Source organism: Phyllobates terribilis, unplaced genomic scaffold, assembly GCF_046119375.1.
Source record: "Phyllobates terribilis strain yellow unplaced genomic scaffold, ASM4611937v1 Scaffold_9__5_contigs__length_417890890, whole genome shotgun sequence".
Taxonomy (NCBI): Eukaryota; Metazoa; Chordata; class Amphibia; order Anura; family Dendrobatidae; genus Phyllobates; species Phyllobates terribilis.
In genome coordinates, this window is record NW_027362769.1 from 393,316,016 (window position 1) to 393,328,532 (window position 12,517).

The 12,517-nt window shown below is 48.8% G+C and overlaps 1 protein-coding gene across 1 annotated transcript in view; it reads left to right on the forward strand.

Moving 5' to 3' along the window:
* TLCD3B (TLC domain containing 3B) overlaps positions 1–12,517 on the forward strand; it is a 75,460-nt gene that overhangs the window by 10,926 nt on the left and 52,017 nt on the right. Inside the window, exon 2 of the mRNA XM_073648770.1 lies at positions 11,022–11,105. Coding sequence (XP_073504871.1) covers positions 11,022–11,105 — 84 coding nt within the window. The remainder of the gene's footprint in view (positions 1–11,021; positions 11,106–12,517) is intronic.

Consider the following 12,517-nt stretch of genomic DNA (forward strand, 5'->3'; position numbering starts at 1 on the left):
CCTCATAGCTCCAGAGAGGATGAAGTATTGCACTTGCTCCGAGCCTTCACAAGGGGTAATGTGAGTATGGCCGGCACCTCCCTCCAGCAGACAGCAGGTATTTATACACCCATGCCAGGGTGTTAATTAGCCATAGGAAGGTAGCCGCTGGGTCCTAGAGAGAGAGCCTCTAAGAAGGTGTCTTATCTGTGTTGTTACATAGGATGACATCTATTACATTATCTGTACTCAGTTATCACTGTGTTATCTGTGGTGTTACATAGGACTGCAGGTGACAACTACTACATTATCTGTACTCAGAGAGTTATCACTGTGTTATCTGTGGTGTTACATAGGACTGCAGGTGACATCTACTACACTATCTGTACTCAGAGAGTTATCACTGTGTTATCTGTGGTGTTACATAGGACTGCAGGTGACATCTACTACATTATCTGTGCTCAGAGAGTTATCACTATGTTATCTGTGGTGTTACATAGGACTGCAGGTGACATCTACTATATTATCTGTACTCAGAGAGTTATCACTATGTTATCTGTGGTGTTACATAGGACTGCAGGTGACACCCACTACATTATCTGTACTCAGAGAGTTATCACTGTGTTATCTGTGGTGTTACATAGGACTGCAGGAGACATCTACTACATTATCTGTACTCAGAGAGTTATCACTATGTTATCTGTGGTGTTACATAGGACTGCAGGTGACATCTACTACATTATCTGTGCTCAGAGAGTTATCACTATGTTATCTGTGGTGTTACATAGGACTGCAGGTGATATCTACTACATTATCTGTACTCAGAGAGTTATCACTGTGTTATCTGTGGTGTTACATAGGACTGCAGGTGACATCTACTACATTATCTGTGCTCAGAGAGTTATCACTGTGTTATCTGTGGTGTTACATAGGACTGCCTTGTGTCATATATGGGATCTGCTTTATACATAGTGCTGCAATAAATTAAGTTACATGAACAATTATGTATAATGATTATAAAGGGATATATAGGGGGTATACATTGTTATATAGGGGGTATACATTGTTATATAGGGGGTATACACTGGTATATAGGGGGTATACACTGGTATATAGGGGATATACACTTGTATACACCACCTTGTACTTCTGTGTCTTGCTCAGTGGTGGTCGGGCTCGGCCTCCTCACCTCGGCTGTGTGTCTTTGGTGCTGGTTCTCTGATCTGCTTATTCTGTAGACCGGGAACAATCTGAGACATCTCAGAGTTGGGAAATCCCTTTTTCGACCATCTTGCCTGAGAACAATCTGCTGATAATTCTGCAGCTACAGTGACTTGCGAAAGTTTTCACCCCTCTTGGCATTTTTCGTGTTTTACTACCTCACAACCTGGAATTTCACTGTTATTTTTGAGGGTTTGCATCAGTTCATGTAAAGAACAAAGATCATGCTGACTGTGAACATTTGGTTTTCTCTTTATTGTTAAGCAAACAACAAATAGGACAAAGTTACTGAAAACTTCAGTGTGCAAAACTATTCACCCCCCTAAAGTCAGTACTTTGTGGAGCCTCCTTTTGCGGCAATTATAGCTGCAAGTTGCTTTGGATAAGTCTCTATGAGCTTTCCACATCTGGCCATCTGGGATTTTTGCCCATTCCTGAAAGCAAAACTGCTCCAGCTCCTTCAGGTTAGATGTTTCCTCTGGTGATCAGCGATCTTCACGTCTGACCACAGATTCTCCATTGGATTAAGGTGTGGGCAGTGACTCGGCCTCTCCGCAACATTTACACGGTTCACCTTAAACCACTCGAGTGTTGCTTTACCAGTATGCTTTGGATCATTGTCTTGTTGGAAGGTGAACTTTCTTCCAGTTTCTAATCACTGACAGACTACAACAGGTTTTGCGCCAGAATATCCCTGTATTTCCCACCATCAATCTTCCCGTCAACTTGCACCATTTTCCCTGTCCCTCCTGCCAGAAAACATTGCCACAGAATGATGCTGCCACCACCATGTTTGACTGTGGGGATGGTGTTCTTGAGGTGATGAGGTGTGTTGGTTTGGTGCCAGACACAGCGTTTACCTTGGTGGCCAAAAAGTTCAGTTTTGGTCTCCTCTGACTACACCACCTTCCTCCATACATTTGGGGAGTCTCCCACATGTCTTTTGGCAAACTCAAAACGAGCCTTACAAAGTTTGTGTGTAAGTAAAGGCTTTTTTCTTCCCCTCTTCCAAAAAGGCGACCTCTATGGAGTGTACGGCTTATTGTGGTCGTATGGACAGATACTCCAGTCTCTGCTTGGGAACTCTGCATCACACAGGATTAGATACACGGCTAAGCAGACAGTATCACACAGGAGAGTATTAGATACACGTCCCGGATTATCTGCAGTGCTGCTCCGTCCCAGGTTTCTCCTGCTCCTCGGTGTCGCCCCCCGCCCCAGCCGCTGACTGTATATTTAGCTCGGTCAGGGAAGGTATTATGGGAATCCGGATCTTGTAGATTCATCGCCAGTGACCTTTGTGGCGAACGCTAGAACTGCAGATACTACAGCCGAGGGCAGGACGATGCGGATCACAGCACTACAACCCCCAACGGGCACAGCACACTGCCCCAATACTGTGCTGCCTGCGCTAGAGTAACAGAGTATATACATGTATACAGTGTGGAGGCAACAGGAGGTGCAGAGTTATACAGCTCATAGCCAAAAACAGGGTCATAGGTAACACTGCAACTCCCAGAATGCAACACAGTGAAGACACAGAACCAGGAAAGAAGGAGTGCCTTGATAAAGTCTTCATACCCAGTGAACTTTCCCACATTTTTTACATTACGCCACAAACTGAAATGTATTTTATTGGGATTTTATCTGATACCAACAGAAAGTAACAAGTATTTGTGATATGTAAAGGAAATTATACAGGGTTTTCTAATTATTTTACAAATATAAATCTGAGAATTATGTGCATTAGTATTCAGCCCCCTGTAGTCTGATCCCCCCCCCCCTAAATGAAATCCCGAGTGACCGATCACCCCCCAGAAGTCACATAATTAGTACACAACGTCCACCTGGGTGTGATTTCTTCTTAGTATAACTACAGCTGTTCTGTGAAGGCCTCAGTGGTTTGTGTGAGAACATTAAGGACCAAGCAGCATCATGAAACCAAGTAGCCCACCCGACAGGTCAGGGATAAAGCTGAAAACCAAGGAGCCTACCAGACAGGTCAGGGATAAAGCTGAAAACCAATGAGCCCACCAGACAGGTCAGGGATAAAGCTGAAAACCAAGGAGCTCACCAGACAGGTCAGGGATAAAGCTGAAAACCAAGGAGCTCACCAGACAAGTCAGGGATAAAGCTGAAAACTAAGGAGCCCACCAGACATGTCAGGGATAAAGCTGAAAACCAAGGAGACCACCAGACAGGTCAGGGATAAAGTGGTGGGGAAGAGTAAAGCGGGGTTAGGCTATAAAAAATAGCCCAAGTTCTGAAAATGTCACAGAGCCCTGTTCAATCCATCATCCAGAAATGGAAAGAGTATGGCACAACTGCAAACCTACCAAGACATGGCCGTCCACCTAACCTGACATCACAAGCCAGGAGAGCACTAATTAGAGAAGCAGCCAAGAGGCCCATGGTCACTGAGGAGCTGCAGAGATCTACACCTCAGCAGGGGGGAGACTCTGTCCACAGGACGACTATTAGTTGTATACTCCACAAATCTGACCTTTGTGGTAGAGTGGCAAGAAGACAGTCATTTTAGAACACAAGTTGTAAAAAGTCCCATGCAGGGAACAAAGCGAGTATGTGGAAGAAGGGGCTCTGGTCAGATGAGACCAAAGGAGAACTCTTTCGGCTAAATGCAAAACGCTATGTGTGGCGGAAAACTATCACTGCACCGACCTGAAAAAAACATCCCCACCATAAAACATGGTGGAGGCAGCATCCTGCTGTGGGGAGGCTTATCTACAGCAGGGAAGCTGGTCAGAGCTGATGGGAAAATGGATGGAGCCAGATGTGGGGCAATCCTGGAGGAAAACCCCATAGAGGCTGCAGAAGACTTAAGACTGGGGTATAGGTTCACCTTTCAGCAAGACAACGACCCTAAACATCCTGCCAGAGCCACAATGGAGGGTTTAGATCAGAGCAGATTCCTGTGTGTGAACGGCCCAGTCACAGTCCCGACCCAAATCCCAGAGAATCTGTGACAAGACGTGAAACTTGCTGATCATAGAGGTCTCCAACCGATCTGCCTGGCACTTAGGACATTTATCATCGTCCTCCAATACAGACAAGATGTTATTTTGCTCCCGGCCTCAAAATGATACAAGTTTTCTGAAATGTTCGGACTTTTTGCCATTTACAAGATTCACCATTAAAGTATCGAGACTTCATTACTTGCACTTCACTTCTACCGACTTTTCATAGATTCCAAGTCTGCTCACCATAAATAAATCCGAAATTCTGCCCTGATTTATACATAAGATTCTGTCTGCAGCCACCACTAGGGGGAGCTCCCTGTATACAGAGATACATGATGAGATCCTGTCTGCAGACACCACTAGGGGGAGCTCCCTATATACAGAGATACAGAATAAGATCCTGTCTGCAGCCAGCACTAGGGGGAGCTCCCTGTATACAGAGATACATGATAAGATTCTGTCTGCAGCCACCACTAGGGGGAGCTCCCTGTATACAGAGATACATGATAAGATTCTGTCTGCAGCCACCACTAGGGGGAGCTCCCTGTATACAGAGATACATGATAAGATTCTGTCTGCAGCCACCACTAGGGGGAGCTCCCAGTATACAGAGATACATGATAAGATCCTGTCTGCAGCCACCACTAGGGGGAGCTCCCTGTATACAGAGAAACATGATGATATTCTGTCTGCAGTCACCACTAGGGGGAGCTCCCTGTATATTGAGACACATGATAGGATTCTGTCTGCAGGCACCACTAGGGGGAGCTCCCGGTAAAGAGAGATACATAAGATTCTGTCTGCAGTCACCACTAGGGGGAGCTCTCTGTATACAGAGACACATGATAAGATTCTGTCTGCAGCCACCACTAGGGGGAGCGCCCCGTATATAGAGATAAAAGATTCTGTGAGAAGTCATCACTAGGGGTAGCTCTCTGTATACAGAGATACATGATAAGCTACTGTCTGCAGCCACCACTAGGGGGAGCTCTCTGTATGCAGAGATACTTGATAAGATCATGTCTGCAGCCACCATTAGGCGGAGCTCCCTTTATATAGATATTCATAAGATTCTGTCTGCAGCCACCACTAGGGGGAGCTCCGTGTATAGAGATATGCATGATAAGATTCTGTCTGCAGTCACCACTAGGGGGAGCTCCCTGTATACAGATATGCATGATAAGATTCTATCTGCAGCCACCACTAGGGGGAGCTCCCTGTATACAGATATACATGATAAGATTCTATCTGCAGCCACCACTAGGGGGAGCTCCCTGTATACAGATATGCATGATAAGATTCTATCTGCAGCCACCACTAGGGGGAGCTCCCTGTATACAGATATACATGATAAGATTCTATCTGCAGTCACCACTAGGGGGAGCTCCCTGTATACAGAGATACATGATAAGATTCTCTCTGCAGCCACCACTAGGGGGTGCTCCCTGTATACAGAGATACATGATAAGATCCTGTCTGCAGCCACCACTAGGGGGAGCTCCCTGTAAATAGAGATACATGATAAGTTTCTGTCTGCAGTCACCACTAGGGGGAGCTCCCTGTATACAGAAATACATGATAAGATCCTGTCTACAGCCACCACTAGGGGGAGCTCCCTGTATACAGAGATACAGAATAAGATCCTGTCTGCAGCCACCACTAGGGGGAGCTCCCTGTATACAGAGATACATGATAAGACCCTGTCTGCAGCCACCACTAGGGGGAGCTCCCTGTATACAGAGATACATGATAAGATCCTGTCTGCAGCCACCACTAGAGAGAGCTCCCTGTATACAGAGATACATGATAAGACTCTGTTTGCAATCACCACTAGGGGGAGCTCCCTGTATACAGAGATACATGATAAGATCCTGTCTGCAGCCACCACTAGTGGGAGCTCCCTGTATACAGAGATACATGATAACATCCTGTCTGCAGCCACCACTAGGGGGAGCTCCCTGTATACAGAGATACATGATAAGATCCTGTCTGCAGCCACTACTAGGGGGAGCTCCCTGTATACTGAGATACATGATAAGATTCTGTCTGCAGCCACCACTAGGAGGAGCTCCCTGTATACAGAGATACATGATAAGATCCTGTCTGCAGCCACCACTAGGGGGAGCTCCCTGTATACAGAGACACATGATAAGATTCTGTCTGCAGCCACCATTAGGGGGAGCTCCCTGTATACAGAGATACATGATAAGATCCTGTCTGCAGCCACTACTAGGGGGAGCTCCCTGTATACAGAGATGCATGATAAGATTCTGTCTGCAGTCACCACTAGGGGGAGCTCCCTGTATACAGAGATGCATGATAAGATTCTGTGTGCAGTCACCACTAGGGGGAGCTCCCTGTATACACAGATACATGATAAGATCCTGTCTGCAGCCACCACTAGGGGGAGCTCCCTGTATACAGAGATACATGATAAGATTCTGTCTGCAGCCACCAAGAGGGGGAGCTCACTGTATACAGAGATACATGATAAGATCCTGTCTGCAGCCACCACTAGGGGGAGCTCACTGTATACAGAGATACACGATAAGATCCTGTTTGCAGCCACCACTAGGGGGAGCTCCCTGTATACAGAGATACATGATAAGATTCTGTCTGCAGCCACCACTAGGGGTAGCTCCCTGTATACAGAGATACATGATAAGATTCTGTCTGCAGCCACCACTAGGGGGAGCTCCCTATATACAGAGATACATGATAAAATCCTGTCTGCAACCACCACTAGGGGGAGCTCCCTGTATACAGAGATACATGATAAGATCCTGTCTGCAATCACCACTAGGGGGAGCTCCCTGTATATAGAGATACATGATAAGATCCTGTCTGCAGTCACTACTAGGGGGAGCTCCCGGTATACAGAGACACATGATGAGATTCTGTCTGCAGCCACCACTAGGGGGAACTCCGTGTATTTAGAGATACATGATAAGATTCTGTCTGCAGTCACCACTAGGGGTAGCTCCCTGTATATAGAGATACATGATACGATTCTGTCTGCAGTCACTACTAGGGGGAACTCCCTGTATACAGAGATATATGATAAGATCCTGTCTGCAGCTACCACTAGGGGGAGCTCCCTGTATATAGAGATACATGATAAAATCCTGTCTGCAGTCACCACTAGGGGGAGCTCCCTGTATACTGAGATACATGATAAGATCCTGTCTGCAGCCATCACTAGGGGGAGCTCCCTGTATACAGAGATACATGATAAGATTCTGTCTGTAGTCACTACTAGGGGGAGCTCCCGGTATACAGAGACACATGATGAGATTCTGTCTGCAGCCACCACTAGGGGGAACTCCGTGTATTTAGAGATACATGATAAGATTCTGTCTGCAGTCACCACTAGGGGGAGCTCCCTGTATATAGAGATACATGATACGATTCTGTCTGCAGTCACTACTAGGGGGAACTCCCTGTATACAGAGATATATGATAAGATCCTGTCTGCAGCTACCACTAGGGGGAGCTCCCTGTTTATAGAGATACATGATAAGATTCTGTGTGCAGTCACCACTAGGGGGAGCTCCCTGTATACAGAGATGCATGATAAGATCCTGTCTGCTGCCACCACTAGGGGAGCTCCCTGTATACAGAGACACAAGATGAGATTCTGTCTGCAGCCAACACTAGGGGGAGCTCCTGTATACTGAGATACATGATAATGTTCTGTCTGCAGTCACCACTAGGGAGAGCTCCCTGTATACAGAGATACATGATAAGATTCTGTCTGCAGCCACCAGTAGGGGGAGCTCCCTGTATACAGATATACATGATAAGATTATGTCTGCAGCCACCACTAGGGAGAGTTTCCTGTATACAGAGATATATGATAAGATTCGGTCTGCAGCCACCACTAGGGGGAGCGCCCTGTATACAGAGATACATGATAAGATTCTGTCTGCAGCCACCACTAGGGGGAGCTCCCTGTATACAGAGATACATGATAAGATTCTGTCTGCAGCCACCACTAGGGGGAGCTCCCTGTATACAGAGATATGTGATGAGATCCTTTCTGCAGCCACCACTGGGGGGAGCTCCCTATATACGTATATACATGATAAGGTTATGTCTGCAGCCACCACTAGGGGAGCTCCCTGTATACAGAGATACACGATGAGATACTGTCTGCAGCCACCACTAGGGGGAGCTCCCTGTATACAGAGATACATGATGAGATCCTGTCTGCAGCCACCACTAGGGGGAGCTCCCTGTATACAGAGATACATGATAAGATTCTGTCTGCAGCCACCACTAGGGGGAGCTCCCTGTATACAGAGATACATGATGAGATTCTGTCTGCAGCCACCACTAGGGGCAGCTCCCTGTATACAGAGATAGATGATAAGATCCTGTCTGCAGCCACCACTAGGGGGAGCTCCCTGTATACAGAGATACATGATAAGATTCTGTCTGCAGTCACCACTAGGGGGAGCTCCCTGTATACACAGATACATGATAAGATCTTGTCTGCAGCCACCACTAGGGGGAGCTCCCTGTATACAGAGATACATGATAAGATTCTGTCTGCAGTCACCACTAGGGGGAGCTCCCTGTATACACAGATACATGATAAGATCCTGTCTGCAGCCACCACTAGGGGGAGCTCCCTGTATACAGAGATACATGATAAGATCCTGTCTGCAGTCACCACTAGGGGGAGCTCCCTGTATACACACAGATGCATGATAAGATCCTGTCTGCAGCCACAACTAGGGGGAGCTCCCTGTATACAGAGATACATGATAAGATCCTGTCTGCAACCACCACTAGGGGGAGCTCCCTGTATATAGAGATACATGATAAGATCCTGTCTGCAGCCACCACTAGGGGGAGCTCCCTGTAAACAGATACATGATAAGATCCTGTCTGCAGCCACCACTAGGGGGAGCTCCCTGTAAACAGATACATGATAAGATCCTGTCTGCAGCCACCACTAGGGGGAGCTCCCTGTATACAGAGATACATGATAAGATCCTGTCTGCAGCCACCACTAGGGGGAGCTCCCTGTATACAGAGATACATTATAAGATCCTGTCGGCAGCCACCACTAGGGGGAGCTCCCTGTATACAGAGATACATGATAAGATCCTGTCTGCAGCCACCACTAGGGGGAGCTCCCTGTATACACAGATACATGATGAGATCCTGTCTGCAGCCACCACTAGGGGGAGCTCCCTGTATACACAGATACATGATAAGATCCTGTGTGCAGCCACAACTAGGGGGAGCTCCCTGTATACACAGATACATGATAAGATCCTGTCTGCAGCCACCACTAGGGGGGAGCTCCCTGTATACAGAGATACATGATAAGATCCTGTCTGCAGCCACCACTAGGGGGAGCTCCCTGTATACAGAGAGACATGATGAGATCCTGTCTGCAGCCACCACTAGGGGGAGCTCCCTGTAAACAGATACATGATAAGATCCTGTCTGCAGCCACCACTAGGGGGAGCTCCCTGTAAACAGATACATGATAAGATCCTGTCTGCAGCCACCACTAGGGGGAGCTCCCTGTATACAGAGATACATGATAAGATCCTGTCTGCAGCCACCACTAGGGGGAGCTCCCTGTAAACAGATACATGATAAGATCCTGTCTGCAGCCACCACTAGGGGGAGCTCCCTGTATACAGAGATACATGATAAGATCCTGTCTGCAGCCACCACTAAGGGGGGAGCTCCCTGTAAACAGATACATGATAAGATCCTGTCTGCAGCCACCACTAGGGGGAGCTCCCTGTAAACAGATACATGATAAGATCCTGTCTGCAGCCACCACTAGGGGGAGCTCCCTGTAAACAGATACATGATAAGATCCTGTCTGCAGCCACCACTAGGGGGAGCTCCCTGTATACAGAGATACATGATAAGATCCTGTCTGGAGCCACCACTAGGGGGAGCTCCCTGTATACAGAGATACATTATAAGATCCTGTCGGCAGCCACCACTAGGGGGAGCTCCCTGTATACACAGATACATGATAAGATCCTGTCTGCAGCCACCACTAGGGGGGAGCTCCCTGTATACAGAGATACATGATAAGATTCTGTCTGCAGCCTCCACTAGGGGGAGCTCCCTGTATACAGAGATACATGATAAGATCCTGTCTGCAGCCACCACTAGGGGGAGCTCCCTGTATACAGAGATACATGATAAGATCCTGTCTGCAGCCACCACTAGGGGGAGCTCCCTGTATACAGAGATACATGATAAGGTTCTGTCTGCAGCCATCACTAGGGGGAGCTCCCTGTATACAGAGATACATGATAAGATCCTGTCTGCAGTCACCACTAGAGGGAGCTCCCTGTATACAGAGATACATGATAAGATCCTGTCTGCAGCCACCACTAGGGGGAGCTCCCTGTATACAGAGATACATGATAAGATTCTGTCTGCAGACACCACTAGGGGGAGCTCCCTGTATACAGAGATACATGATAAGATTCTGTCTGCAGCCACCAGTAGGGGGAGCTCCCTGTATACAGAGATACATGATAGGATTATTGTCCGTACCACTGATAGAGGGCGCTCTTGTTTCTGCTTCCTATTTCCCGCATTGTCGGTGATCTCCATCCCATTCTGCGCCTGGTTGCAGCTTGTGGTGTGTGTAGTGCATGCTCTGTGTGTATACAGGGATGGACGGACTCCACAGGTAGGATTAGTGCCGTTAGACAGGGCTGTGTCCTTGTGAATCGTCTGTCAGGCCCGTGGCCCCATATGGCTGTATATTTGTGTCGCGCCCCGTAGACCATGTGCCATCCCGGGTGGTCGCCGTCCGCTCCTCCTCTGAGCTCCTCTCGCCTTCCATTACAGGCTGGTCTCCTCCATACAAGCCGTCCTGGCCTCCACCGCCGGATACATCGTGGCCTCCAGCTGTAAAGATGTCATTGAGGATCGGTGAGTGTCACCGCGGGGGTTACATGTGGGGGGCGGAAAGCAGCGGCGCCGCGAGCCAGGGAACAGAAGGCGCCATTAAATATGTATATAATCTGATGTGCGGAGCAGCCGCGACTGGAGAACCGCCGGGTGACATGATACCGGGGCCTGAGCCGGGGAGCAAGAGCCGGGAAAGGAGACCCCGGAACACAACGCCCCCACCGCAGGGTACGATCATGTACAGATGACAATCTATTACTCCCTGTTATCAGCCATTACTGGGGGAGGAGACTGTAGGACAGGAGACTACAATCTATTACTCCCTGTTATCAGCCATTACTGGGGAGAAGCGTCTCCATTGTGGCTCAGTCTTCAGTGCGACTCAGTTTTCCCGGCATGGCTTAGTTTTCCCGGCGTGGCTCTGTCTCAGGCAGCGTGGCTCAGTGTCCGTCACGGCTCAGCTCCGTGTCCAGCGTAGCTCTGTCTCCGGCATGGCTCAGTTTTCCTGCCGTGGCTCCGTGTCTGACAGTGTGGTTCAGTCTCAGTTTCCTTCACGGCTCTTTCTCCAGCTTGGCTCAGTTTTCCCGGCGTGGCTCAGTTTTCCCGGCGTGACTCAGTTTTCCCGGCGTGACTCATTTTTCCCGGCGTGACTCAATCTCCAGCGTGGCTACGTTTTCCCGGTGTGGCTCAGTTTTCCCGGCGTAGCTCAGTTTTCCCAGCGTGGCTCAGTCTCCAGCGTGGCTAAGTTTTCCCAGCGTGGCTCAGTTTTCCCGGTGTGGCTCAGTTTTCCCAGCGTGGCTCAGTTTTCCCGGCGTAGCTCAGTTTTCCCGGCGTGGCTCAGTTTTCCCGGCGTGGCTCAGTCTCCAGCGTCGCTCAGTTTTCCTGGTGTGGCTCAGTCTCCAGCGTAGCTAAGTTTTCCCGGCGTGGCTCAGTTTTCCCGGCGTGACTAAGTTTTCCCGGCGTGGCTCAGTTTTCCCAGCGTGGCTCAGTTTTCCCGGCGTAGCTCAGTTTTCCCGGCGTGGCTCCGTTTTCCCGGCGTGGCTCAGTCTCCAGCGTGGCTAAGTTTTCCCGGCGTAGCTCAGTCTCCAGCGTAGCTCAGTTTTCCCAGCGTGGCTCAGTCTCCAGCGTGGCTCAGTTTTCCCAGCGTGGCTCAGTTTTCCAGGCATGGCTCAGTTTTCCCGGCGTGGCTCAGTTTTCCCGGCGTGGCTCAGTTTTCCCAGCGTGGCTCAGTTTTCCCGGCTTGACTCAGTCTCCAGCGTGGCTAAGTTTTCCTGGCGTAGCTCAGTTTTCCCGGCGTGGCTCAGTCTCCAGCGTGGCTCAGTTTTCCCGGCGTGGCTCAGTTTTCCCAGCGTGGCTAAGTTTTCCCGACGTGGCTCTGTTTTCCCGGCTTGGCTCAGTCTCCAGCGTGGCTAAGTTTTCCTGGCGTAGCTCAG